This window comes from Temnothorax curvispinosus, unplaced genomic scaffold, assembly GCF_003070985.1.
Source record: "Temnothorax curvispinosus isolate PA1 unplaced genomic scaffold, ASM307098v1 QBEX01008784.1, whole genome shotgun sequence".
In the NCBI taxonomy this organism is placed as follows: domain Eukaryota; kingdom Metazoa; phylum Arthropoda; class Insecta; order Hymenoptera; family Formicidae; genus Temnothorax; species Temnothorax curvispinosus.
Genome location: NW_020218564.1, coordinates 216,314 through 228,667, shown reverse-complemented (window position 1 = coordinate 228,667; position 12,354 = coordinate 216,314). Strand labels below are relative to the sequence as shown.

At 38.2% G+C, this 12,354-nt stretch overlaps 1 protein-coding gene across 15 annotated transcripts in view; it reads left to right on the top strand.

Moving 5' to 3' along the window:
- Window positions 1-12,354, top strand: part of LOC112458245 (potassium voltage-gated channel subfamily H member 6) — a 98,179-nt gene that overhangs the window by 5,171 nt on the left and 80,654 nt on the right. For all 15 annotated transcript variants that reach the window (XM_025021761.1, XM_025021760.1, XM_025021767.1 and 12 more), the window contains exon 2: window positions 11,868-12,098. In XM_025021761.1, coding sequence (XP_024877529.1) covers window positions 11,868-12,098 — 231 coding nt within the window. The remainder of the gene's footprint in view (window positions 1-11,867; window positions 12,099-12,354) is intronic.

The following is a 12,354-nucleotide window of genomic DNA, read 5'->3' as shown; positions in this document are numbered from 1 at the left end:
AACAAGTGACGCGATCATTTACGTGTACACGCTCGGTTTGCTCCGTTTCGTTATCCGCGATCGGTTTACTTCGAAGGTCAAGACTAAAAATATATGCTCACTCATCTCCTCTGAGAGACATGGAAAACGTAATCGACGTACTAGGGAATATTGAGGCTGCGATATGCGGAACGTGCAGGCATTGAGCCCGAGGTTCATTTTCAATATTATGTAAAACATCCATTCCGACTGTAGTGCAGAGTGGGTATGGAAGGGTTCGGTTAAATGGAGGAAAGGGGTAGCTCTATGTCACAATATGGGACAATGCATGTCACTGGCAATATCACTCCAGAAATGCTTCGAGTCCTTGCGAGAGGAGAAACGGGGCGCGGAGAAAGCTCGAATTGATTGCGAAAAGGAAGAGAGATAGAGAGGAGAAGGGAACACTGACGATTTCTTTTGCATTGTCGCGATTTACTGACAAGAATTCTCCTTGACGGGATTGCTTGTTTAGATAAGAATTTTGTGCATCTTACTACGCTATAAAGGAGCATACTTTGTATCATAAAGTGAAAGGTATATTTCATGTTTACTGATAGCAAGAAGAAAGAAATACGAGTGGCTATTTTTATTTATGTAAAAATTATAAACAAAATTGATTTATACTACAGCTATAGAAAGATTTTTAAGTATGTTAGCGGTATATGATATCAGTATTTTATAATTTATGTGAATAATTATATTTACTCATATAATATCTACTTATAGAATACTACATTGTAGTTCAAGGTTAACTGATTGAATTAGGTGGTAAGAAAATTATTTCATATTTATGGTACGATATTATCGTATGACTGACGAAAACGCGATACATGGCACAATGAAATTCATTGCCACAACGAGATGCTAATATATGCATTCGCGCGTTGATATCGAATTCTTTTGAATTTGCAAAGAAATTTGCGTTCCCAGTTAATATGGAATATTGCAAATATACGCCAAAGGAAGCAACTTAAAAAAAATTGTTTTTACGTGTTTTAATACTTTTAAATATTACACGTTTTGTTTTAATATTACATTTTTTAACCAATATGTCTTGATTATACTACTGCGAGATGTACAAGCAGCAGTTTAAATACGATTCTGCAGATTATATCCTCTTACTCTCTCTCTCTCTCTCTTTCTCTCTTTTTCCTCGGGGACCAACTGGAATTAAATCCTTCAGAAACACTGCAGAATTCTTTGAATAGAGGATTATAGTTTACACCGAAGGCTGTGTACTGCTTTTACTTCTATCTCTGTATTTCTTATTTTTTGTCCACATAATTCATTCTCTGAGAAAAATAGAGAAATAAATATATCAAATTATATAAATACGTAAATTTAGATAACATGTATTTTAAACAAGCAATCTTTAAGAAAATTCCTTATTACTTATTTTTTTAACGCACAAATGATCCTGTAATGAATCGTAATGAATCGTGTTTATTAACATGGGGAAAATTCCGCAAAATTAAATACTGCAAATACTACACTGACCACAATATAGTTAAAAGGATAGTAATGTAATTGGATAACCTCAGAATGCAAGTATTTCCGCGACAAGATTTTTCTGTTACGGCCAAAAATTGCAAATCCATTCGTGAAATTGCTCTCACCACGGATTGGAGAAAAATTCTCGGTGCAGTGCTTAATTTAATAAACGAAGCCTGTAATAAGTAACGTCGCGGCAATTAAAGCGAATGAAATTAGTCTCTAGTTTAATCGTTAAATGAATGACCATAATTCAATAAGATTACGTTTAACGGAGGTGTCAAGTTTACTGGCACACGATAGAAAAGTCAGGCTCGTAATGTGATTGGATAACGATTCCACGTATTGGATTTCTATCGGTTCAACAACTTTTGCAAGGATTGCGACGGCCGATTTCTTCGCGGCAAGACTATAACTTTATCCTCAATGCTCACAATCTTTTTCTAATACAACATATTAAGCTTTTTCACACTACACTACAAATTATATTTTTATCTTATTGCAAATCGAGAGTTAGACGTGATACGATTAATTATCGCAATAATTCAGTCAAAACGTTATATAGCTGGCAAATTTTTGCTAAGAAAAGATCGGTTTCCATATGCTTTCGCATGCAAAATATTACGGAAATGGTTTGAGAAATTGACGTTTATCGTGGCCGTATGTCTCGTACAATTCTTCGATCTCTTATATTCTTCAGAAAGCACTTTGTGTCAACGCGCCGATAACATCCGATGAGTCTTCAAGCTCATTCATTTTTCAGCCTTTTCCATGCGATTCGCCGACATTCATGGGAAAAGTTCGTGCGACGAAATCACGCTTGACAAGTTCACCTGCGGTAAGCGCGAGGAAGGGTGCGTGGTAATAGGCATTAACGCGATAACTTCTCTCCAGGGGGAAGACCTTCGTGCGCCAATTTATGTAATAAAAAATATGTATGTGTGCCAGTCAAGCCGTGGCTTCTAATCTGACGTCTCCTCTACAGCAACGAATGTCCGTCTCCGGCGCGTTTACCCTTTTCTTTTTCTTTTCTACCTCTCTCGCCGCGTACCACCGCCACGACCTAACGACCCTTACGACAGATCGCTCCACGTGTACTCGATATTCTTCACCTGTCCTCTTGAACGGTAATCGAATACGACGTCGCCGAACCGATCCATCTCCCGCCGTGATGGGTCATATCGTAATGCTACATCGCAAAAAATTGAACAATATGAAGGATACATAGGAAAATCAACGTGAACTTTTGCCAGTCGTTGACAGATTCTTTTTCCCTCGCAATCTAATCGGTTGATCTTCAAAACGGATCCAACTTGGATCTGTGCTGCCTTTCATCTTACATTCCGTACCGAAATGTAATTTGACACCTTTTTCTTACAATAATAAGATTTTCTACGAACTCCTGTATTTTGTGAAAGTTGAAGATGGAACTGTATCTCTGTAACCTTTATATGTTAAAAAAGGCATCACACTTCACTGTAAATATCTCGACATTGATATAAAAGTCTAACCTGTTTTATTACTGCTAACTATGCGCTATCTTTCATATACAAGGAACGATTAAAATCGAGAAAAACAAGATAGATGATTATTAAGCGTTTTTAAAATATATAATATCGTTAACATTTATTATTAACAAAATACAAGATATAATGTTTATCGATGCCGTACTTCACGTTCGCGATATTAAATGATATTAAATTGCGATTTCCTCAGGAACCATCTAAATTATAAAATCGATAAAATATTACTTGCAAATAGCAATTAAATTACGGTATCATAGAATGTCGTGTCTATCGCTCGGTTGATACCGATCGCGTTCGAATGCTATGCGTGTCAAGGACACGCTAGGTTCGTTCCGGCAAATATCCCGGAACGCATGCAGGACAAACGGAAGAGAATAGAAAACGAAACCGATAACGTGTGATACCGGGAACCTGGCACGAGTTTCTCTTTTCGTGTACGAAGCTATTAAAAGTCGACAATTGTGACTGCGGCGCTTAGAGTCCTCTTTCCGTTTTGCCGATAGTGAGCTTCACCGCTATTCTTTATCACGAAGCCACTTAATCTCGCGGAACAATAAATGGCAATCTGTCATTCTGATTCGTCGACAGAGGCAATAGACACGCTGTCACTCACGAGAATTGCGTTCACGTGTTCATGGTCAATTCGAGCGGTACGTGATTTATTTCAATGCTGTGCGTTGTGCGAATACATTAAGACATATAGATATATATATTAGCGAAAGTTTATCAAGAATTAACTTTAATTTGTTAAGTACTTTAACGAATTTGAATTGATGATAACTTATCTTTCCTTAGATTATAATGTTATAAACGTAAACGAAAATGAGATTTTACAGTTGGTTGCTCAAAGGACAGAATAATTGACTTTAAGTGAGATTCTTTATTTAGACACTTGAAAGTCCTCTGATATTTACACGAGTGTGAATGCTTGAAAAATTATCGTTACGACAGATCAATCAGTCATTTACGCTTCATCGTTTTAAATCCCTTTAAACTCTTCACTTTCGCCTCTCACGACACTTTTACACATCAGATGATTACGCTGCACAACGTACAACTCGAAAATTTCTATTAGTTTTGATATTTATTTGACATGATCGGAAACTTCGAGGACATTTATCCACTTCTTCGCGTAATATGAAAATTGTGACAAATCTCTCGCAATTTGTCGTGTAACACATAAATGATTGCTGACATCGAAATGATAAAAAAGTATATAAAACTAGCATGCCTAAAATTATGTATACTGTATATAGCGTTAATATTTTCGGCAATTTATATTTAGAGCATTTCTTACGTAATGCATATGTAATCGCTCATTTTTCTGTACTACTTGTTTTTCGTTACTACTTGCTGTTACAATGGGGATTTGTCTATTTTTTATCTTCGACGACTACAAACAGATTATTGTAACCACGTGTCGCAAAAGACAGCGGGCTGATTCATCAGAATGAGTGGATCAGGGTCGATTAGAAATCGCGAGACCTCGACAGTCTGACGACTGACCCACTTTTGCATTATGTATCTTAAAAATCACCACGTGCAAGAAGACAACAGCTACGTCACTAAACATACGGAGAGATAGATTTCTACTAGTGACAATGACTTCGGCGAGTTGGCGGAAGTCACAATGAATCGTCGGTGAATTCACACGATCTCGTTCACGTCCGTCGCTCGCGTGACGCGACCTACGTACACGATGCATGCGCACGCGTTCACACCCGCGGTGTAAATTTGTTCACAAAATTTTGGACATCCGCCAGGATGGATATTTAAAATTCTCCACGGTCCTCAAGCATCCGCCAGATTCTTTTTTCTGCAGATAGCGGTGGTTCGCGACGACAAACCTTTCCGTGAGTTATATTGCGACGGCTATATTTGTGAGTTAAAAACTGATAGGATATATTCTAACAAGAGTCCACTAGCAATTGTTTGCTAAGAAATTCCACATCATTCTTCATTTAGTTCTCTATGTTAAAAAAATTTGTTTATTCGTTAATTTGTTCATATTTAATTTGTTCTCAATCTAACGATCTAACTTGACATTAATAAATATCGGCATTAATAATCATAATGTACTAAATCAAAAAGTACATCGATTCACGATTTCGGAATCAAGGTTGGCAAAAAATAGTTAAATGATCAAACAGCCAATGATCGTCAAACATACGTGGACAGCAAGTTGACGTCGCGGCGCCAAACGTCGCATTTTTATCGAAAGTATCTTCCAGCGAGAAAAATAAAAGTTATCATCTTACGGGCTGTAAATTGCAAAAATATTATGTCATCATGTGGACCTATTTTTAATCTTGGTTAAAGTACTTGTGGGATTATTTCGTCCACGTGACAATCATACGTTCGTCGCTTCTCGACGACAGACTTTGAACAACAGATAAATCGCCGTCGGAATGGTCCGAATATATTTTCGCAAGTGAGACCTTTTCTACTCTAGCAAAATAAGTTCACGTGGACTCACGGACGGCACGCGCGTATTAAAGAATAAAGTTCAGTCAAACACGTCAATTTCCTAGTCTTCAAATACACGTCCGCACGTCAAATCGTTTACTCTGAGTTTGAGAAAAATTCGGAGCGTAGCGAAGGATATTTCTGCATTAAAAATAAACTTGAAGGAAAGTGAGAACTTTCAGATTTGTTAAGTGTTAAAAAGATGTTTCACTAAGATAGTATCCGAAATATTTGCTTTGCATTGCAAAATATGCTCTGTGATCCGTACTATTATCATCGTCTTATGGCATAATTAACTGATGTTTAATTTGGCACTTGATATGCTCGAGATTTTGTCCCAAAATTTTTGTCGTGTCCTCAAGTGTCACGCGCAAAGAGTCAACCAAAAATATGTCTTGCAGACGGCGCAGCAAATAGATCGTTGGACCTGTGCTGATAATTTTTATTTCTCTTATGCATGCACCGTCTCGCTGCCACCAGATGGATCAGTAGTTTATTTTACTCGATCGTACGAAAGGCTTGGAAGAGATCATTAATTTCGGTATGTTTCCCTTTGCCAGCAGGTTCCAACAGCTTTGAAGATTGCGTTAGTGCAGGACGAATGCGCCTGCAGCGTCCAGCAGCGTAGCAATAATTACATTTCACGCAATTTCCTTTGTAAAAGTTAAAAATTGCGATGTTTATTCTTTAATGCATATTATTATTTATCTTGAAAGATCGTCATTTGAGACATATCGTTATATATCAAGTATTTCATCAAAATTGAAAAAATTATTATTCGTCGCTGATGCCGATAAAACTTTATACGTACTTATGTGAAAGGAATGTCGAATATATGAAATTTTGGTTTACAAAGGAATTTTGGAAACGTCATCCATATTTCATTCGTACATCTCAGAAATACGTGCATAGATTTCCGATTTATCTCGTAAATCAGTTTGCGTACGCTGCTGCACTTACCAGAAACGCTGCGATTCGTCTTCACGAGCAGCTTTAATGTCATCGAATCATCTTTGACGAATTCTAATTATTGCACTCTTCTCGATTCGCTCGCAATTGCGAATTCGCATGTAATATTCAAGATTGCACGGTCAGGTTTATTATTTTATACCATGATTTCCTTCGACTCACTTTGTACGAGCCCAGACCTTGGATTGCACTTCGGCAATCGCTAATAAAAATTATCGTTTCACGCGAGACGCGAGACGCATCTGCGTTTTTATCAGAAACGCCAAAAACGCCGAAAACGCCTGCCGGCTTATTTTCTTTCGACGAAAGTCGGCGGTTTAATATCGAGTTATCGTTATATCTCGATGGTATTCGCGATTCTCCGCGGGATAAAAATAAACCGGTTTCCACGTAAAACGAAATCACACATTCGATACAAATCTTGAATCGATTTCATGCACATGCCTGTGAAATATTGACGATAAAGGCGCCAATTTTCGGCGTTAAAATACGGTGATTGACGCACCACCGTTGTTTACAACGAAATCGTTACAATTTTACTGGGCAGAAACGCAAGCATAAACATACACAGCATTGATACCTATTCCCTTCGTTAGGCTTCACGATAATTTTATATTTCTTGCCTAATGACGTAAACGCCCAAAATATTCCAATGCCTGAGTTACATCTCGCGGATCTTAAAGTTGTCGTTCTTTCGCAGAACTTCTATTTTCTTCTGTACCACGAGCATATAACGCAAAATGCGTTCTTGGCACCGTATGCGAACTGCATTCTTCGTCGATGTCCCTCGTTGAACAAAACAATTTGACACAACGATGAGTAATGTCGTGTAAGAAAAATGAATGGCAAACAATTGAAAGCATCCATCGACCTTTTGTTCGATTTTTTAAACTTTACGATTGTAGCTTTAGAAATACTTATTTTCATAGTTTTAATTGTACTTTATCAGAACTAACAATATCTTTCTAGTTAATTCAAATTTTTTAAATTTGAACTTGAATTAGAGCTTGAATTTAAGTAAAAAATAAATAAAATTATTTTATTATATTTGTTATAGTTGCTCTAAATTGCTCTTAATTTGTTAGAATCTTCTTTAATCGCTAATTACATAAAAGAACAATCAACTTTAAGTTATCTAAAGAATCCATTACTAAAAATTTAATGCGATGAAAGATATATATAATGCATAAGTCGTTCCTGATTAAGTTAGCGATTCAAAGAGACAAGGACTCGAGCGGTCAGTATGTCGAAAGAGTGCCGTCTATGAAGCAGCTCTTGCATCTAAGTGACATCCTTGGCAAAGGGCCACAATAGCCCTGTCGTTGATGCGAAGTCGGCGAATTCTATTTCTAATCTACAGCCGATAAACTTGCCACGATGGACCACATAAAAAGATGTCTTACGCCTAGGTGGTCCCCGTTTATGTTACTACTTTTGTATTTCTTCATCGCTCGTTTTTGGTCTGGAAATTCTCTTTAAAATCGAGTCATTCAAAGACGATTCTCGCAATGTTCACGGGGTTATCGCGAGGGTTTCACTACCGTGGATTTTCCTCGCAATCCCTTTATAGGCGAGAAACCCCGGTAAAAATCGAAGGAAAGATATTGTTATTTCAGTTGGAGATAGAATTGCAGTTGCGTGCTCGGAAAAACTAAACGGAGGAACGATACACTATAAGTGTATCGCATTAATGATAACGTGAAACTCCGATTACATTTGTAATAACGAGAACGTAATTTATTCTCGCAAAGTGCTCTTCTAGTTATATCCACGCATATTTGAAAGTGGCTGTCTGTATATCCGGTATTATACGTGTCGAAATATATATGCGCGAATGATAATGAGAAAGACACGATACACTCAACGAAATAAAGCGGATTGCTGCATTCAGATTTTTTTGGAACAAGCCTTGTTAAACTTTACTATATTATCTTGTTTTTTAACATTTTTTTCGCTAAATTAATTCGCGAATGTAAATTATAAAACTAAAAGAAAGAAGTATAACGATAGGAGTTATATAATAGAAATTATTTTTATTTGTTTTCATTACAAAGGCATAAAAAATGAAAACTAGTAGTACAATAAGATAATATCTTAAAACTTAAAAGTTCAGATATCTTTTTTGATAAAATGCCAATTTATGGTCACCTGTGCATGCAGTTTCGCGTTATGTAGGTAAAAAAATACTAGTGATCAATCTCGCTTACATGACAGCGAACAATGCTTCTCCGTTAGTTGCGGATGAAGCACGGGAAATAGTATTAATCACGATTAAAATGCTGCTCGTGTCTCTTGAAATCATGTTCCTGAGCAACGTTTCTCTCGGTAGTCATAAACTTTTTATCCAAATTATTCGGCGGGGACTATTCAGCCGCACCTGGCACTCTTGTTACTGATCGAGAAAATGAGAAATAGTACTGTTATAAAATTATTCAACATAAAATTAGAGATATATTATACAGTGTCGGCGATCATGTTTGCGTAAAATTGAATATGACACAATACGTAGAGGATATCGTGACAATATTAAAAATCAATTTGCCTAAATAGACGTTAACTATTAAGAGGTGTTAATAATGTATGATTCTCAAGGAATTTCTTGAGTAGCATGAAATCAAAACTCACGTCGAGTAGCATTTTGATGTAACGTAATACCGTGTCGTATCTCTGAAGCATCGACTATAAGAGAGCCTAGTCACGCAACATTCAAAATGATCGCATTCCAAACGCGCCTTTGTAATATTAATTAACCCTATCATGCGCTATACTGCGATCGTTACTATGGAAGAGCCAGACAATCGACGTGAAAGAGAAACGCGACAGCGTGTAATAATTAATCCGTTTGGATATCTTTAATCGCAAACGACCTAGCGAAAACTGCAGCCTTGCAATCGATAAATCGCGCGTCTGTCGTTAGAAAGTATATCATATTTCTACTTGATTATTAATACTTGATAAGATATTCTATTAAGTTCGCCTTTCCACGTGATGAAAATTGCAAGATAAAAGATAAACGAGAGATTCATATAACGAATTTTAATTCTATATTACACGTGCGATCCTCTCTAGAGTTATTTCATTATTATGAACATATTTTATTAAATGCTATTTCCCCTTGCGATGTACCATGCCTTTTTGGATAATGGAAAATATTACTGTAATGGTACTGTTCTAATGTCGTGACGATATAATGAAGCTTACTTAATTAGGATTAAAAATTTAACTGCTTTCGCAGTAATTAATTACTTGGTGTTAACAGCCGCATATCTCCCATGTATATTCGACATTGTTGAAGTAAAAAAAAGTCGTAAAAGTGTAGAGTTTGACTTTTTGGCTAATTCAATAAGACATAATCCGTAGCCGCAAACCGCAATACTGCGAAGGAAGTCAGTCACGCTGTCACGCAACGCGCAAAGTGACCGTTATTCCCAAGCACAAAGCATCGTTGATTAACCTTATGCTGCTCACACCACGTGCGCGTTCCGTTGTATTTTCAATTTCAACTTCATTAAACCCGATTGTCCTTCCCAGAATGCTCAGGTACGTAACGCGGTGGAATACGAGGGCACACCGGTCGCGGTTGGCGCGGCGACGCCTGTGGCATGCAAAGCAGTTCGACGCTCGGCACGACTGACATTTCTGCCGGATTCTGGTGCGCCGTAACGCTCAGAACTTGAGATGCACTTGAAAGTGGTCGCGTGTATTAATATCCTGATATCGCGCCCTAAGCTCGCCGAGATATTCCGAAATATCCGTAAACGCGGTTACATCAATCCGCGAAACAATGCCTGTAAATTAATTCACGAAAAAGATACGCGTTTGCGATACTTGCGGATGATTCCGCGGAACACGCAAGAAATTTCCGCGTGATACAAAAATATGTTTGTCTCGTTAAAAATAGAATTCACTGAAAGAATTTTGCATCGGGCTTGTGTGTACCTGTGAGTCATTATTTCTCGCGTTCGTAGCTCGACCGTCCTGAAAGCGCCTTTCTATCTAGGACGTTACCATTCATTCTCGTCTCGTTTTAATTAATCTTTCTATTCCCATCCCTTTCAATTAAGACTTATAAGAATTTCTTTTCGTTAGCGAGCTTCACATTAGGAAAGAAATTGATAAAGAAAAATATATATAATTTTTCAACATGCAAGAAAGAAATTTAGAGTCTGAAAAACTTATACTTTAAGATCACAATCTTTCTTTATTCGAACTTTATCTATCCGTAATCTACGCGATTTCTCGCATTATTGACCAACGAAGCCCGAGAGTCTTGAAAGCGTTTCTACATGGATCGTCATTTACAAAGCTTCGCATAACTGCTTGAATGAGTCACATGCATTCGATATAAATTCTCAGAATGACTGCGACGTCGGCGTCAGCCTCGGCGTCGGCGTCGGCATCGGCGTCGGTTGCGGCTGCGACGTCGCCAGTTGACGTACAGCACTCCGGTTTGTCAACAGGAAATAAAATCGATCGTTCCACCCTCCGAGGAAGGGTTGAAAGATGCGACGATCTTTAACCACCCTCGACTGGTGTTGAACATCAGGTCAACGTCAACGGTTTGCGTCTTTTTCGACGAAACACGTAGCAGAGTAGGCGACCCGCGCCGTCTCGAAAAGCCGACGCCTTACGGCCCACAGTTGCGCGGTAGACGGCCTTAATGGCTGCGGCACGAGAATATTTTATGGTGTGCACTTTAAGACTGTCGCCGGATTTAGGACGAAGGTCATCGCGCGGACGCTCTTTGAGCGGATCCGGCGATTTCGCCATCCGCACCGTCCGTTGCCATGACAATCGATCTCCGTCGATCGTGAATCTTCGACAAGTGTCTAGATTCTATCGCTGAATTTATATTGTGTTATGATGCGAGCAGCGAGAAATAACGCGTAAATTTTTCGTACGATAGATTTATTATTCACGTTCAATAGAACGGACTCCAAATAAGAGAAGTTATTTATCAGAAAGATGCGAAGTAGCGAAATACGTTTCTCATAATAGTTGGTTGCATATAACTGTAGCAGCTATATATGTATAGGCAGAATAGTCATTTGCGTTAATGTGCACCGAACGCGAGCGATAAATATAAATGCCAGGGCGCTCCCGGATTATTGTTAACGAGAGAAGCGTCCATCTTGTATAGACTTACGGCGAATGTGTTAAATTTAGATACCCCGAGAATACACTACGTATTTTAATGAGCTATTGAAGTCTCGGTAGATTTAACGAAGCTACGTGACCATCACTATTATTAGGAATGAAATACTTCATATCTAATTTCACTCACAAGTCAAATCAAAAGAGTCCACTTCGAGTCCATCATTGTCTGTCGAGAATGATGAAGCGTACTTTGCAGAAGGACCGTTTGTTTAACGGTATCTCTGACATCTGTTGCAGATCGAAGCTTTTTAGTGGCGAACGCGCAGCAGGGACTATGCCACATTATCTATTGCTCGGACGGTTTCTGTCGGCTGACGGGCTTCTCAAGGGCCGAAGTGATGCAGCGACCGGCGGTCTGCGACTTCCTCCATGGACCAATGACATCACCGCACGCGGTTGCGGCCCTGCGAGATGCCCTTGCCGCTGGCGTCGAAAAGCACTTCGAGATCCTTTACTACAGGAAGGACGGTGAGTATTATCTTGCTCGCTAATAGATTTTTTGTCCGATAACAATTCATCGTTACGCGCCAAATAACGACGGACATCTCATAGCTACAGTAATATGAAATCTTAAATATTATGTAAAGCAACAACAGCGTGGTTCAAAGCAAAAGCGTAACGCAACTAAAACAGAGTAAAGTCAATATATGCGTAAAGTTTTACGTGTATTATGTAAAAAAAAAATAAAATAAGCAATATAATCTATTATGTAACATAAAATTGC